General features: G+C 37.8%; 1 protein-coding gene across 1 annotated transcript in view; it reads left to right on the top strand.

Annotated features, from left to right (window-relative positions):
* Positions 1-18,004, top strand: part of LOC138165235 (leucine-rich repeat and IQ domain-containing protein 3-like) — a 152,537-nt gene that overhangs the window by 24,559 nt on the left and 109,974 nt on the right. Inside the window, exon 3 of the mRNA XM_069093353.1 lies at positions 4,753-4,883. Within this exon, the coding sequence (XP_068949454.1) occupies positions 4,753-4,883 (131 nt within the window). The remainder of the gene's footprint in view (positions 1-4,752; positions 4,884-18,004) is intronic.

Genomic DNA, 18,004 nt, shown 5'->3' on the forward strand with positions numbered 1-18,004 from the left:
GCAGAGCCAGCCTGCGTGCAGCAGATCAGGATGATACAAAGTACCAGGCCTTGTAGCCCGGCTTCCTGCTCGTTGTGTTTGCTTCATTATCTCCTTTACCAAGGAGACAGGCCGCTGAGGACGAGGTCGGGGCTGGTCTCTTTTTTGTAGAGCAGTTTTGGGCATTGCTCATCCGCCAGCTCCAGCGTGGGCATGTTGGGTCTTTTAGAGCAGACACAGAATTTCATAGAGATGAGAAGGCTCAAAGGTGACCCGCCTTAGAGAGATAGGGACAACGTACACTTATATGTGTAGAGACAGAAACGTTGTTCGGTCATTCTCAGTCCTGTGCAGCTCTTGTGGCCCCACTCGGCTGCTTTTGACAAAGATGCAGCAGGGCTTGGCGGTGTTCTTCTCCAGCTCACTATACAGCCGAGGGAGCTGAGGCAAACAGGGTGAGTGACTTGGCCAGGGTCACACAGGTAGGAAGTGTCTGAGGCCAGGTCTGAATTAAGGAAGAGGGGTCTTCCTGGCTCTGGGCCTGGGGCTCTGTGCTCCGTGTTACATAGATGCCCCGCTTAAAAGAAAATCTGTGTGTTTGTATGTGTTTATATACATATATATGTATGATTGCATGTCTGTTGGGCCATTAGCTATTTATATGTGTGTGCTTCTGTGTCTTGCCTCTCTCTGTGCACACCCACCCACACAGACACACATATTATCTTGTGTACATAGCTAATGTCTTTACTGTTCACACTTACTTTCATGTTTTTGTCCAGGAGTTGATGTCTACGGTATTATTGATACAGTGTAGAAATAAAGTGATGAATTTAGCTCCATGACAAGGAATCCATACTGGTTCCATCCAATGCCTCTTACACCGAAGCAAAAATTTAGTAACCTAGTTTAAAGTTAGTATAACATACATATAGACATATGTATATGCTATATGAACACACTATATGTGTGTGTTCAAATATTGAAGTGTACCATTAAAGATATTCAGCAAACATTAAATTTTGCCTTTAGGATAGTAAGTTCTTGAGATAATCTGAGGTTCTCATGAATTCAAATAATCACAACTTGCTATAACGAAATTTAAAAAAATATGAGAAAAATATACTTTTAATATTTTACACCAAGGAGCTCAAATATTAAATTTTGAGTGGAAATATGAAGCACAGTCATTGGTCCTACAAAAGTTCTCATGCCCTTTTCCCCCCATAATTATTCATGTGAAAGAGATGGAACTAAGACCTTTGTTTTCATAAACTACGCACAAGAGGAGAAAGCACATTGATTTCTCTCAAAAAACAGTGACTATAATTATCCTCAAATATGTAAAGATCTATAGATCTTCCTCAAAATTTCATTGGTATTTTTGCAATAGCAATTTTTTTATAATATGTGTGTACATATATATGTATATATACATGCATGCTATTTCTGTATAGGTATAATTGGTGCTGATTTTGTTCCATTTTGATGAGTTTTAGAGAGCAAAAAAGGGAAGTAAAATGAATACATTACGGGAGATGAGTAAGGAGCTGTAATTATTTCTCATAATTGGTATGTAAAAGAAGGGTATGGAAGCATGTAGCATGGAGTGGAAGGAGATGACTTCCCACAAGTGCCATTGAACTGAACTCATCTGTAGAAGGTAGAATGTGTGCACACACAACAGAGTTTACTTTAGACATACATTAAACTTAGACAAGGACAGAGAGGGAAGAAAGGGGCCGAGTTAGGATGGAAAATAGTCAGATATAAAATAAATACAAGCAAAACCCATTTCTTTATCAGAAGAATAATCATAAAGGGATGACTATTGCAGTAGTATCCTTGCTAAAATTGTATTTAAATCTTTTGCATAAATATTCAGTAGAGATATTGGTCCATAGTTTTCTTTCTCTTTTTTGACTTCCCTTCACTTAGGTATCATTTTGAGTCATAAAGGAATTTGGGAGGATTCATTCTTTATCTATTTTTTAAACAATTTATATGGTATTGGAATTCATTGTTTACCTTTTCGGTATTTATATTCAATGTAAATGCAGTATATTCCCAATAGAATAAGCTTTTAAGTTTCATTTGGTCCGGGATTCCTTCTTTTATTTATTCCTTCTTGCTTTCTGTATTTCTCTCTTCCTTAACTTTTTGGTTTTAGGCATTTCTATTTTTCTATTTGTTCAGTTTATTTTTCGAAGATAACTTTAAGTTTTCTATTTCCTATTCCATTAATCTGGGCAACTTATATTTTTGTAAATATTCATTCGTATCAATTTTGCTTACATATACTTTTGCAAAATAGTTTCTCATAATTATTTTTATTTCTTTTGCATTGGCCATAAATTCATCTTTTTTTTTTTGATACTGGTAATTTGATTTTCTTTTTTTTTTTTTTTAAAGCAATTGGGGTTAAGTAACTTGCTCAAGGTTACACGGCCAGGTGTTTCTGGGTGGGTGCTAAGTGTCTGAGCCCGGGATTCGAACCCCAGGTCATTCCGACACTGGAGCCGGTGCTCTTACTCGCTGTGCTACCTGGCTGCCCCAATTTTCTTTTTTAAAAATAAAATTTGCTAGGTAGCCCAGTGAGTTAGAGCGCTGGCCCTGGAGTTGGGAGGACTCAGGATCAGTTTCAGCCTCAGATACTTAACACCCACACAAAAAAACTGACTGTGTAATCTTGGGCAATTTACTTAACCCCAATTGCTTTAAAAAAATAAAATAAAATTTGCTGGTGGTTTATCTGTTTTGTAATCTAGTCATAAGACTGTGTACCTTTTCTCTAAAGGTTGGAATTATTAAGATGACGATGATGATGATGATGATGATACATACAATTTTCTTATTTACTCTCTTGACATTTCAATTAATATTTTTGACATCCCTCAAAGATGCATCCTGGACTCCCTTCTCTTCTTTCTTTACTTGGTGATCTCATCAATTCCCATGGGTTCAAATATAATCTCTATGCGTATGATTCCCGATCGATATCTAGAACCCTAGTCCCTCTCCTGGATGCCCCAGAGGTCTCTCAAACCCCAGATGTCTAAAACAGGATTCATTTTGTTCCCCCCCACCTGCCTCTTTTTTTCCAAAGTCCTCTTGTCATTGGCAGTGCCCCCTGCCCTCCCCATCATTTCTGTCGTTCCTCATCTGCAGTTTTTTATCAGATGCTGGCATTTCTTCCTTCACACAATCTCTCATATGCATCTCCTCCTTGCTGCTCACATGCTCTGTGCTGTATTCCAGGCCTCATCACCTCCCAACTGGATTATCTCCTGCCGTAAGGCTCTCTCCAGTTTGACCCATCTTCCACAGATGCCAAAGTGATTTCCACAAAGTACAGATATACTTGATCATGTCCCTTCAACCTGTTCCTCATCCCCCACCCCCAATATTCAATAACCTTGAGTGGCCCCCATTACCCTCAGTATCATATATAAACTCCTCAGTTTGAAATTTAAACCTCTTCTCTTCCTGGGGCCATCCTGCCCTCCTAGCTTTCTTTTCCATTTTACACGTAGCCCCCCTATACAAAATGAAGAGTATAGCTACTCTGACCTGTTTGTTGTTTATCACACAAAACACTCAATCTCCTGACTCCCTCCCTAGCTTTTTATGGATTCTCCTCCATGCCTGGAATCTTCTAGCTTCACTGTCAAGACAGCTCAAATGTCAGCATCTGCAGGAAGGCTTGGCAAATTGTCCCAGCTGCTGGGGCCTTCACTTTCTAGGTCACCTACTCTGTATGTGTCTTGGATGTACGCAGTTACTTACATGCTGTATAACAGATTAGAACAGAGGCTCCTTGAGAACAGGGAGAGTAGCTTTGCCTTTCTTTGTTTTTCCAGTACGTAGAAAATAGTACATGTTAGTCAGTTAATTGAATAAAAGGATTAGCTATATAATGAACTATATTTCATTTTATTTCATCGAATTACTTTGTATAAAAGAAACTTTTTTTTAACATTTTAGACCTATTTCTTAGTCAATGCATTTTAATGTGCCATTGATGATTACCCAATAAAAATGTTAGATTTTTAGTGCTTTGAAATCATTGTTTAAGAGTCATTGGCCAAATTTCTCATTAGCCAAAGTAGTCAAAATGGGGGTAAAGAAGAAGATAGAGGAAACCAGTTGCTCTCATTTCATCATACCACACTATCTATAACTAGAAAGGCTTCTGGGGAGGATTAATAATAAGGAATAACAATTCTTGAGATGACTAGAGATTTTGTTTGTCAAGAAACTGTGCCATATTCCAGTGAAAGGAATCCCAGGATGCAGATGAACAGGAAACAAGTTATAAATTGCTTTCTAGACTATCATATGCCAGGTTAGTATAGGCATAGTGATTTCTAGATTAATTTCACATAATTGATAATTTCTCTACAGTTCAGTAGGGTATTAGGCTACTCAGGAACTTGATTTGAATAACTGAGATCATCATGGGCAAGCTAAAACTTCTGGTCACCTTATGCTAGGCCACCAGGTTAGGGTAAACATGTCCGAATGGGGTAGATATAATCATGTTTCTGACACATGGTTTTTTAAGACAGAATTAATCCAATTTAGTTTCATTGATTTTTCTGTCTTCTAATTAAATTTAATTATATTGCTTTATGCTGTTATTTATTTGTTTTTTTCAGTAAGAGATCCATGTTCAATACATTAACTACCATGATTTGCATGTGAAACTCAAAAATGCCTTTTAAGAACTTGATTAATGAAGCATATTTTGAACCTCTTTTCCCCTTCATACAGGACACAAACTATGAGAAAGAGGTGTTCCAGATGAATAATGCTATTTCCAAAATAAATAAAATTGTTGCCCACAATTCACCAGTTGTGATACTCCAAAGATGGATACGCGGACATTTGACAAGAAGAATGTGGTATGTTTTATTTTTAGCACATCTTTAGATACTTGTTATAAGAGTTTTGATTTGTTTGGTTTTCAGTGAAGGGGATGAGACCAATGATAAGATAGTAAAATTTAAAAAGGGAAAGATAAAGGAAAAAAAAATACAGTAGCAAAATAAACTGAAGCAATCCTAGAGTTATGGATAATCCCAAAACATTCATATCGTAATTTGTTTAATCATTCACCAATTATTAAGGACCACCTTAGTTTCCTGTTTTTTTTTCAACCACTAAAAGAGGTACTATCAATATTTTTGTACTCATAGATCCTTTTTCTCTCTCTTTGATCTCTTTGGTATATAGGCCTAGGAACGGCATAGTTGGGTTGAAGGGTAGAGATAGGGTGATAACAAGTCAAATGTAAAATTTCCAGTGTCCTTAGGGTTCGGGAACAAAGCAGACAATAATATGTAATCTCTAATCAGTAGCACAGTAGAACACTGGATTTCGAGTCAGAAAGACCCGAGTTCAAATCTTACATCCGGCAGGTCATTTAACCTCTGTCTTCCTCAGTTTCCTCACTTTTAAAATGGTAGTATTAGTAACCCCTCTTTCTCAGGATTTTTGCAAGGATAAAATGACATAAAGATTGTAAAGCACTTTGTCCATCTTACAATGCTTGATAAGACCTATTCTTGTAGTTCATTAATGAAACCGTATCTGAAGCTAAAGCATTTGACAGCACCAGTTACTCTGAGATACAATACTTTGTTTTCTGGGTCATAAGTTATGTCTAGTTGCAGGAAGTCTAGCAAGCAGCTACCACGTTGCATATCCATGGAGATTGCATTACAGGTGAGAGCTGGCAATCTTAGTGACAACACTGTCCCTGAGGCTCTTGTCTTCAGTACCCTGGGCTATCCATCAGGATCTGAAGAGAGCTGCTAACTTCTGGATCACATGACAAACAATATAGCAGAATGGGCATTTTCTGTGATCCTTACAACTGAGAAAATCTCTCCAAAATGGAAATTATGCATCAAAGATTGAAAAAAAATGTCAGGTGACTCCATAGTTTAGCACTCCCAGAATCAGAACGGTTAAAAACAAAAGTGAATTTATGCCAACCCTGAGCTCATTCAGCATCCGATCCCCAAACACCATCACCACCACCTCCATACGCTTGGCAGCAAAACTGCACTAGCCAATCCAAGAACCTGACAGATTGATATAAAATCCAGTCCCACATCCTGGTTTCCTCTTTGTCTTTCCAGTGCCATGAAGAGCCAAGTTCCATACTGTAGAAGTCTGCTTGGGCAGAAACAGTCAGCCAGGACTATGATAGGCAGTGTCTGCAGTAGAGCAGAGGGACAGAGGGAGAGGGGAAAGACATATGTGGGCTTGAAATAGAACTCAACCGTCTCTCCCCTACCCTACCCAGAGCCTCAGAGACCCAGACTACTGAAATCAACTATAACACCAGTGGGGTAACTCGGAGTTGCTGGTACTAGTACAGAGACCTGAGGAAAATATATAATGGGACAAAATATCCGGTGTGTGTGTGTGGGGGGATCAGAGGGTTATGTCCTGAGACTGTGTGGCACTTTTCCAAGGCTAAGGGAAAGAGCCTAGCACCCAGCTGAGGCCAGTTCTGTTCCCCTAAAAGTCACTTAGCATGGACACCTAGGTTTGCAAACCATGAAATTGCCCAGTGTGGGAAGAGGCTGAGACACTCTGAGATCCAGGCCCCAGGGAAATGACCATTAGAGGGGAGGGAGTCAGAAAGTGAGTAATAAGGGAAACTAAGGAAAAAAAAAAGAGACCAAATTTACCAAAGATCTCAGGAAGAAAAACCTCATACATAAGTAGATAAATCCATAGAGAAAACAATAATAATAGAAGGGAAGATGACCTCCAGATGTAGGTCTTATTAATTAAATTAATTAATTAATTAAATTAAATTAATTAAAAGTATTAATACTGCAAATCAAAGTAAAATAATTTAAATCTTTTTAAAAAAAACATTTTTTTGCAATTACATGTCAAAACATTTTTAATATTCATTTTTAAAACTTTAAGTTCTGAATTTTCTCCCTCTCTCTTTCCCTCTCACCCCCATTGATAAGGCAAGCCATTTGATATAAGTTATGCACATGCAAAATGTATTTCCATATTAGACATGTTGTGAAAGAAAACACACCCCCCAAAAAAATCACAAGAAAAATAAAGTAAAAAAAGTGTGCTTTGATCTCCATTCAAGCTCTGTAAATTCTTTCTCTTGAGGTGGATAGCTAGCATTTTGCATTATGAGTCCTTCTGATTTGTCTTGGGTCATTGTAATACTGAGAATAGATAAGTAATTCATAGCTGATCACTGTAGGATATTGCTGTTACTGTGTACAGTGTTCTCCAGGTGCTGTTTACTTCACTTTGCATCAGTTCATGTAAGTCTTTCCAGGTTTTTTTGAAAGGATTTTGCTCATCATTTCATACAATACAATAATTCTCCATCATAATCATATTCTACAACTTGTTTAGCAGCAGATGATGGATATCCCCTCAATTTCCAGTTCTTTGCCACCACAAAAAGATCTGCTATAAATATTTTTGTACATATGGGTCCTTTTCCTTTTTTTTTAAATCTCATTGGGACACAGAGTTAGTAGTGATATTGATGAATCAAAGGGTAAGCACTGTTTTGCACTTCCAAATTGCAATCCAGGATGGTTGGATCATTTTATAACTCCACCAAGAGTGTACTAATTTCCTAATTTTCCCACCTCCCCTCCAGTAATTGGCATTTTCCTTTTGTGTCATATTAGCCAATCTGATAAGTGTGAGTTAGTACCTCAGAGTTGTTATAATTTGCATTTCTTGAACTAATAGTGATTTAGAGTATTTTTTTTTCTCCATAGGACTATAGATAGCTTTGATTTCTTTTTCTAAAATTGTTTCTATCCTTTGACCGTTTATCAATTGGGGAATGACTTCTATTTTTATAAATTTGAATCCTTTCTCTATATATTTGAGAGAAATGAAGCCTTTATCTGAGTAACTTGCTGTACTTTATTTCCAGTTTCCAACTTTCCTTCTGATTTTGGCTGCATTGGTTTTCTTTCTGTGAAACCATTTTTTTAATTTGATGTAATCAAGACAGTCATTTTTGAATCCTGTAATGTTCTCTGTTTCTTCTTTGATCACAGATTTTCCATTTATCCATAAATCTGACAGGTAAAATATTCCATACTCCCCTAATTTTCTATTATCATGCAATATATCAATATCATGTATCCATTTTTACCTTAGTAGGTATATGGCACGAGATGTTGGTTCACACCTTGCTTCTGCCAGACTGCCAGTAATTCCAGCAATTTTTGTCAAACAGTGATTTCTTGTCCCCAAATCATGGATCTTTGACTTTATCAAACATTAGATTACTATGGTCATTTAGGGTTGCCTTATGGACCTAAACTATTCCACGGATCCACCACTCTATTTCTTAAGTAAGTACCAGGTCATTTTGATGATGACTGCCTTATAATATAGCTTGAGATCTGGTGCAGGGTAGGTCATTTCCCTGCACTTTTTTTTTAACAATTCCTTTGAAATTCTTAAACTTTTGTTCCTCCAGATGAGGTTTGTTATTTTTTTCTTGCTATATAAAATATGTTTTTGGTATTTTGATTGCTTTGAAATAGAATAAGTAAATTAACTTAGGCACAATTGTCATTTTTATTATATTTGACTTGACTTACCCATGAGCAATTGATATTTTTCTACTTGTTTATATCTGACTTTATTTATGTAAACAGAGTTTTGTAATTGTTTTCATATTAATTCCTGGGTTTGTCTTGAAATGCTTCAACTCTTGATGGGACAAAGGGCCCCACGAAATGTGAGGAGTGCATGGAGCCATGACATGCTGTCCTTGAATAGTTAAAAAGAAAAATGGTAATCATGAAAGCAGCATTTATGGGCTCCCTAGGAAAAGCAACAAACAAACAAAAAACAATGAACAGACTATAAGTCGTTGAATCTGCCATGGCAAGTGTCATGAAAGACACAACAGAGTGACCTGCCAACTGGAATGCAAATATGGAGAAGGAAGGGCTGGCAAGAAGAGGGGGGTGGCGGGAATTGGAGTCTCCTTCTGCCTCCTGTCTCTTCTGTCTTGGCATCTTCAACTAACGTCTGATATACACACAGAGCTTATCTTAGTAAATAATGTGACCTGTTGGCCAAAACTTAATTTATAATAGACGGCTTTCCTCTTTTTCCAGCAGATTTTGTAAAATAATGGGTGCTGACCCCAGGAGCTTTGGCATTTGGGTTATTAAATATTATTCTAAAAGGTCTGTTTGCTTCTCTTCTGTTCCATTGATTGTCTCTACCCTTTTATAACTAGTAGTGAATATTTAAATGATTATTGATTTAGTGGATAGTTTGAGATGGTAGGCCCCAAACCCCTTTCCTATACCCTCCTAAAATGCTTTTCATTAGATTTTTGTTCCAAATGATGTATTTCTGAAGCTAACCGATGATATCACTGATTTTATGAACATTTTTCTTCAATGAGATATTCTAAGGAGAGAAAGGATGGTGTAGTGGATAGAGGATGGAATTGGGAGTTATGAAAACCTAGATTAAAATCCTGCCTCAGCCACTTCCTACACCTAATCTGGGATTCTTACCATGTTTGTGTCATTGTGCAGTAATTTCTCATACACTGTTCTTCTCTGCCCCATTCGTGTATTTTGGGACCAAGATTTCTGAGAATTGCTTTGCCCTCCCATTGTTATTGATCTGTATTTCTTTAAGCTAAGACTATGTTTTTAGGCAGCCATGCTGAAATTAGAGACATTTTAGTTATATTTGTTTTTCTCTACTATAATTGTAATAGTATAGCCTGTGTTATTATTGAACTGGAAATTTTCTGGTTTTGGGTAATACCCTGAAATTTGTATTTATCATCTGTGATTTAAGAATGCATTCATGATACATCAAAGGCAAATAGTACATCAAAGAGGAAAGAACTTTCATATCTCAAATGGAATAATTTTAGATAATATTTTCCCACAAAATGCGTTTGTACAGTAAAAAAAAAACATACAACGCTTCAAAGGGATTAGACGTCACATGAAATTTGCTCCTTTTAATTTTCCTTGGCCTAGGGTGATAGTTATAATAATATTCATAAAAGTTCTTTTGCTGCCCATTTCTTTCTATTACTAGAAAGTATTCTCAGGAGTTTTGGGTGCAAACAAGTACTTTTGCCTGTTTTAGAGTTATTACCATTGCACAAAGTGTGGTATGTGTGTGTGTGTATACCCAATCACTGTTAGTACAATAATTACTACAATTGTTCTTTCAGAAAAAAAATAAGATAAAGTAAAATAGGAGAATTAAAAGAAAACATTTATCCATTAGAAAACTCTGTAGTTTTCTCTTCAATGGAAGCTCTCATATGATTAAAAAAAAAACCTCTATATAACCTCCCTAGCAACCAGAATCCTTTCTGGATCTAAGAATCTTACTGTTTCCCCTTTGGTTGTTATTTAGATGAGTACTTTCTCCCATGCTAAGAGAGGTGACCAAGCTATGATTTTTCCTACCTCAGTGTAGAATGTAATTATGAAGATGGGACTGATTCTTGAGAAACAGCAACTTTTCTTAGGAATTGACACTGAATTCTTTTTGACACACACATGTATATACACACACACACATACATACATACATACTTGTATATATATATACATGTATGCATATATGTATATTATTATCACAACATCCAAGTCTGATTGAGAGCAAGGCATTTCTTGAAATACTAATGGCTCATTCATACTTCCATTGGTTTGGCATCATTTTGATTTAATTTACATTGAAAAATATTAATTTTCTACTTGGAATTTTTATTCTACTTGCACATTGAGTTTGTACCCAATCTGAATCAGATTGGAATATGATTTAATGTTTGTTGATTGAAAAGCTGAGCCCTCTTTCAAATTCAGACCTTACTTTGTACTTTTCAACCGAGATGCAATGAGGCCGTCGAACATTCCGATGTTATCAGATTCGGGCAGAACTTAGAAGTGTGATGTATATGAAACAGGACCATGAAGTCCTCCTGTTGTCAGAGAAGTCATCATTTTGTAATATTGAAACTTACTTGTAGAAAGGAGAGGCACAGATAGTGCAGATAGTGAGGGCTTGTCAGTTATCTCACATACCTAGTTATTGCACATTTGTGACTTTCATTTTGAATTTGTAATCCAAAGTGTCCTTAGATTTTTTCTTCATTTTATGCCTCTTCTGTCATTCTTTAAAATGCATCCAGAGGGGCGGCTAGGTGGTGCAGTGAATGGTACACTGGCCCTGGAGTCAGGAGTACCTGAGTTCAAATCCGGCCTCAGACACTTAACACAAAAAAAAACTAGCCATGTGACCTTGGGCAAGTTACTTGACCCCAATTGCCCTCCAGAAAGAAAAAAAATGCATCCAGAAATCTCTGTCTCTGACTCATAATTAGAGACCACGTATAATCCATGGTGAAGAATGTTTTTGCCTTATGGATGGAGATGGATGGAGACCTTATGATATGATTTTAAGACCTTTAAACTGAAAAAGCAGCTTGGAAAGATTATTGTTTGGATGCGACTTCTAAAGTGAATATTGATACCAGTAAACATGAAGTCAACATGGCTAGTAGTATAAGTAGCCATCCGTTTGCATGAGATTGTTACAGAGAATGCTGGCAATGATGTTACTCCTACATCTAGCCATATATGTCTAAATGGTGTCGAATATTTATCAAATAGCTGATCGTACATAAAAATGAAGCTAACAAGAGATCTTCATGCGAGAAGCAAATAGGATCTCACTGGATGGAGAAACAAAATAGTGCTGGGATAAGAGTGTGTTATAGATCTCGGGGACATTCATTCTATGATGAAATGCTGGAGCAGGTCTCAGATCTAACCCTGAAGAGTAACAGATGAAAATGTCCAAATTGGAGGACTCTCGAATGAGCTCACTACCACACTGTTGATAAGCTATGCATTGGTTCAAGTATTCTGGACAAATATTTGGAATTACATGAGAAATGCTGCTAAACAGCTAACACCCCTTTACCTAGGGATCCTGGTGTTGGCATATGGCCCTAGGAGATAAGAACAGAGACTGATATACCCCACATGTAACAGAACATTCACCAGGACTCTCTGCTGTACAGAGGGAAAGAAAACAAATAGGTGTCTGTCTACTAAGGAATGTGGTATATACATCCAATGTCATATTATTCTGCCACACAAAACATACCGTTATGGGGAGCTTTAATTAATCATTCCTGGCCCCATGGAAGTGCTCACCCTCCTGTCATCTCCTGAGTAGAGAGTAGCTAATGGGATCCCTGTGCTGGTGTGTTTCACTGAAGTGTTTTCTTTTTTTTTTTTTTAAGGGAGGACCAAGTTTGAGTGGCAGCAAGGATGTAATAAATATATTTACAAATAGATAAATATTTTTCTCACTCATTATAGAGGCTAGAGAATGTGTCCTGCTGCCTCTTTCTGTGCTGGTAGTGATCTAAAGACAGCCATGTTTGCCCCATTTGCCATAGTTTGCCAATCCCTAGGCTCTTTTCTTTCTACTGACTTCATCTCTTATAGGTTTAAATATCTTCTTCATGGAAATGATTCAAGGCGTCGATACATGTGACTCCATTCTTTCTTCTTAGCTCCATCCCCGGTTACATGTGGGATATTCAGACTGAATTTTCCACTAGCACATCAAACTCAACACATACATGACAGGAGTTGTTACATTCCCATTATAAATCTCCTGTTAACCAAGTTTTCCTGTTTCTGTTGTGGGAACCATTATTCTACTCTCCCAAGTTCATGACCTTGCCTTTGTCCTGGATTCTTCACTCTCTTTCACCCTAAATAACAAATCAACTGCAAAATTTTGCAGTTTTTTCTTGCATCTTCCAAATCTCCTATGCCCATTGTCTTAATTGAGGCCCCCATCAGATGATTGCGGTGCCCTCCTAATTAGCCTGACTTCTCAAGTTTCTCCTGATTTCAGACCAACGTCCTATTGCTTTGAAAGTGACTTTTCTTACGTATATATTTAAACATCTGACTCCTCCTCCACAGAATCCAGAGGCTCACTGTTGCCTCAAAGACAAAACACAAAGGCATCCGTTTGGGTTTCACAGTTGCAGTCTGGCCTAATTCATCTTCAGAGCCTCATTCCAGTTAGTCTCATTCCTGTACTCCATGGTCTCTTCACACTGGTGTGCTCTATATTCCTCACACTTGTCTGGCATTAAGTCAACTAGCCTTTACTAGGTGCCTGCTATGTGTCAGCCGCTGTCTTCATTGCTGGGAACACCCAAAACGCCAACGATACCAGACCAGACCTAGACCTTCTGTGTCTGTGCCCTCCCCAGTCCTGGAGAGCAGGGTATCCACACAAAGCCATTCATGGTCTCCCATCTCTAATGCCATCCCTCGCCAATGTATTTGACTACTTGGTGTATTTTCATATTAGTTCTCTCTATAGAGCTCTCTATAAAAACCTGAAGATGCCATATAAACCTATCGAACGTCATTTTCATGAACATATTTATTCTTTACATAATGATACGTGTCCATGTTTCCCCTACTTGTAGAACATAAGCAAGCTCCTTGAGAGAAGGGAAATCATTTTCCTTTTGTCCCTGAATCCTCATCCCCCCTTACATTGCCTAGCAATAGTAGATAACAAATAAATACTTGGTGATTGAATGATGAATGGAATACTGTTTTAGAATAGATGTATGGCTTCTGCTGGTGGAATTCTACCTTCTCTGGGGAGTCGAAATTTAAGAGCATTGAAGTAAAAATGGAAAAGTACATTGTGGCTGCGAATAGGGTTAACATATTGTAAACAAAGAATTACAAAAGAAAAGGATTGTAAAACGATCTCTTCAAGGAGATGGATGGGGGCAAATGAGGATGGGTTCAGTCACGTGAGGAGGGAAGGATAACTGATGGACAGTTACTGGCTCCATTGTTGTTCTGACAGTGTCCAAGGAAAAATGAGATAGGTACCAACATGTTTGATGAACTACCTGTGATGAAATTATTGGAAGACATGTGGATAGGAAAGAACTCAGAGGAGGAGAAGGCCTGGGTCATTTACAGTTTTCACCCCTGGAGGGAATGGGACATTGAGTAGATCATTGAACTGTGTGAGTACTGGATTAAAGTGTAAAAGCACGTACTTATTTCAGTTCATACACAAGTACAGTGTGGGGGGAGACATGCTTAGAAAGCAGTTCATATGAGCAAGAAGTCCCAGGTGGCTTTAGCAGACTGAGCATCTGAGCCACTTGTGTTAGGGTTTGACAGCAGAAGATAAAAGTTGACCTTTGATCACATTTAGAAAAGGACAACTTCCATTCAGAGCAGGTAAGATGCCCTGGCCAGAGCACAGCAGCAATGCTAGGGACAGTTTTGAGTTTTGATGTATCATTTGGAAGTTGAGATGCCTTGAAAGAATATAATTCAGAGGTCTACTGAAGAAGCTGCAAGAGTGTATCTCAGAGAAGGAGGGGGATCCTTAACGAGGGCCTGATTGTCTTCTAGCCTTTGAAGGTTGCTATGTGGAAGAGAGGCATTAAGATTATTTTGCTTCATTTCAAAGAGCAAGGCTCAGGTGAGTGGTTTTAAGCTGAAGGCATTTGAGATGGAGTAGTTAATTAGAATTATCCCAAAATATAATGGGTAGGCTCAGGAGGGGAGGACATGTGCTATCCATCACTTACTGCCTTTAAAGAGGGGCTGGATGACCAATTGGCAGTAAGGTTTCAGAGGGGATTCACACTTCTCTTTGGTTTTAACTACAGAGGACCTATGAAACACTCTCAAATTCTGGCATTCTTTGATTCTTATTGATTAATGAATAATTTGAGCACTGAATATATGAAAATTGCAACTTTAAGTTAATTGGGAAGTAATTATTTTCAGGATGGAAGTTTGTTTTGTTTTGTTTTGCTTTCTTAAGGGATGCTTTTGGAATATGAAAACTTTCCTTTAAATATGAACCTGCATCAGTATATTAACATTTATTTTTCTTGTAGTTTTAGAGAAACACATAATTTAATCTATCGCATAAAGTAAATTACCTTTGTATTTCCCGCAGGGAAAATTTTGAAATCTCATTTTTGAGCTGTGATGGTTACACCATTACTAGTCTCTTTCATGTAACTCTGAATACTATTTTCTACCATTCTATTATTTTTATAATATTGAAGAATATTTCTCAATTCATCATTTATAAATACTACTTAAGCTTGACTTTTCAGAATGCACATGTTCCAGATACTTGACTGTAAAACACACATAATTAGAGAAAATCCCATTCATACAACTAGGAATCTTTTCTCAAAGAAAACAAAAGGAGCTGGAAGGTTGTGGTGGACCGATGGTGGAATTGTGGATATTTTAGCATTGCTACATTGCTTCTCAGGCAAGGCAGGTGAGTAGAGCATGTCAGGATTGTGGCCTAAATTCTGCGATTTATGTAGAAGCTTTGGATATTAAAGTATGGCTTCATCTAAAGTTAATTAACAACTCCTACCAATGACTTTATAAAATCCAGTCCTGTCTTAGAATACAGACACATTTCATCCCTTTGTGAGATTGCCCAAAAAACCTTTTTTTAAAAAATAAAAATGATGTAAAATTAAAAAACCATTACACAATAAATAAAACTTCCAAACATTGACTCTTTTGAAGGGACCATGTGTGCACAGACTTGGACACACATTTTTAAATGAACCTTAAATAGCAGGCTCATTTCCTCTACATTTCATTAACCCTAGATAGCTAGGTTGTGCAAAGGTCAGAGCACTGGACTCTTGCTAGCTGTGTGACCTTGGGTAAGTTACAACTTCTATTTGTTTTCTCAACTATAAAATGGGAATAAGATCACTTACCTCGCAGGGTTATTGTGAGGACCAATATTTGTAAGGCACTTAGCACAGTGCCTGTCACACAGAAGAAGGTGCCTAATCAATGATCCTTCCCTTCCTTTTCCCCACAGTCTCCATGGACTGAAACACTTCCCTTCCACCAGTGCCCAGTATGGTCAGCACCTCCTCAGGGAGCCTTAATTCCACACTCCCAGCTCAATGGATCTTTCCCTGCTGGACATCTCTTCTTTACTTAGCGTCTTCTGCCTTGTTTTGTCTTTCTGTGTTCATTTTCATTCCCGTCTGTGATTAGGAACTTCCTGAGGACGCGCATGTTCAGCACACAGTGTCTTGTATGCTGCAGACATCTCAAACTGAATAGAATGCAGTGTTTTCCAGGGGCTTTTGTTATCAAAGAAGGGCTTATTCCATTTGTATTTTTCCATAATTCTTTATGGAATGACACCTAGGATTCTGTCTACATTGGCATTTGTCTATAGGTTTAAATCAATCCAAGACTCACCCATTAGCTTGACTCTTGTTCGTTTTCATAGTTTTGATTGGGTTCAAATGGGATAGACCTGATGGGGGCCTGTTTGATTCCACTCTAGCGTCATAACTCTCCATATGCCTCCATTCAGAGGTCTACCTCTGTTGGCTGTTATTGTCTTCTATCTTTTCTGTTGGAAATAGTCTGAGCTCTCTTGCTAGTTATCTTTTTCATTTAATATTCTAGAGATTATTGCAGAGATGGGCACCTAGGTGGTGCAGTGGATAAGAGTGCCAGGGCCTGAAGTCAGGAAGACCTGAGTTCAAACCCAGCCTTAGACACTTACTAGCTGTGTGACCCTGGGCAAGTCACTTCACCCTGTCTGCCTTAGTTTTCTTTTCTGTCAAATGAGCTGGAGAAGGAAATGGCAAAACACTCCAATGTCTGTGCCAAGATAACCTCAAATGGGGTCATGAAGAGTTGAATACCACTGAAACCACAATGACTACAACGTGGCAGTGATGGATAGTTGACTGCTTTTCGATTTTGAATCAGAGGGTTTTGCTGCCATCTCCTTTCCTACAGACTCACTGAGAGCATACTGGATCCCTTTGGAGCCGGGATGATAGGGATGATGCATCCTTCATTACTCCTAACGTGTCACGTGTCCTGTTCACACCCACTTCCAACTGACACCTCTAGGTTTCTCTGTTTTGAAAGTATTTTTTTTCATTTCATGTAGCTTGAAGTTTATGAATTTTTAATATGGTGACATATTTAAGCAAACACATTGTTCTTGAATGTTATGGGTCAGTGTTCCATCCAGGCATTTGGGGTCATAGTTCAATTCTTAATAATATTTTGGTTTCAATAATTCTCAAAGAATTTTTGGAATTTGTACTTGAAATACAGGGTTTTGTTAACCTGTTTATTAAGTATATCAAGCTTTTGGTGTGTAATGCTGGTTAGTCACTAATCATTTTCCTGGTCTCATATAGGTGCTAATTTTTTGCACCTACAGTGATACGTTTCCATCGTTTCATTCATTGCAGAATCTGAATTAATTTAAGAACAACAATAGCAATAACAAAAATCTGTTCTCTTTCAGGACAGCAGTCAATGGCCTGATCTTCAGTTACTGTCATAGAAACTCCTCTGTCTCAGTAAACACACATTCAGGTCTCAGTCATTTGTCTGACATTTCTTTGTTGAGTTGACGCAAATACAGAATCCACCCTTGAATCAGTCATTCAGAGGCAGTCATCCTGGATAAACTGTTTCCACTTGCATCTCACCAACCCTCTCAGTGGTCTGTTCTTCTTAGTCTCCAGTACTTCTCTGCAAAATGAAGTCTGGTCTTGGTTAGTAGCTTTGCTGTGATTTTTTTGAACCCTTTTGTCACATGTTCAGAGAACACCTGTCAATACCCTTTCACCCATTGGATGAAGAAACATTGTTACCCCTGTCATGAGAACAATTCTTATGATGATCATGTACCTGTAGTTGGGATACTTGATCATGGGAAATGGCCTCTAAGCCCTTCTCACTTTTACATCCTCTTCTTGTGTTATTTGAGTCAAAGGACAAGTCCGTTGTTGTCTCCTGGCATTAGTAGGACCATACTTAACTTTGTTAATGAAGAAAATACTATTTTTTTGAGTCTGCATGGTACGCAGTAGCTTTTTGGAAAGTAATCACAGGTGCGT

The sequence above is a fragment of the Petaurus breviceps genome, unplaced genomic scaffold, assembly GCF_028583685.1.
Source record: "Petaurus breviceps papuanus isolate PSGF00001 unplaced genomic scaffold, PetGlider_PUasm1.0 208, whole genome shotgun sequence".
In the NCBI taxonomy this organism is placed as follows: Eukaryota; Metazoa; Chordata; class Mammalia; order Diprotodontia; family Petauridae; genus Petaurus; species Petaurus breviceps.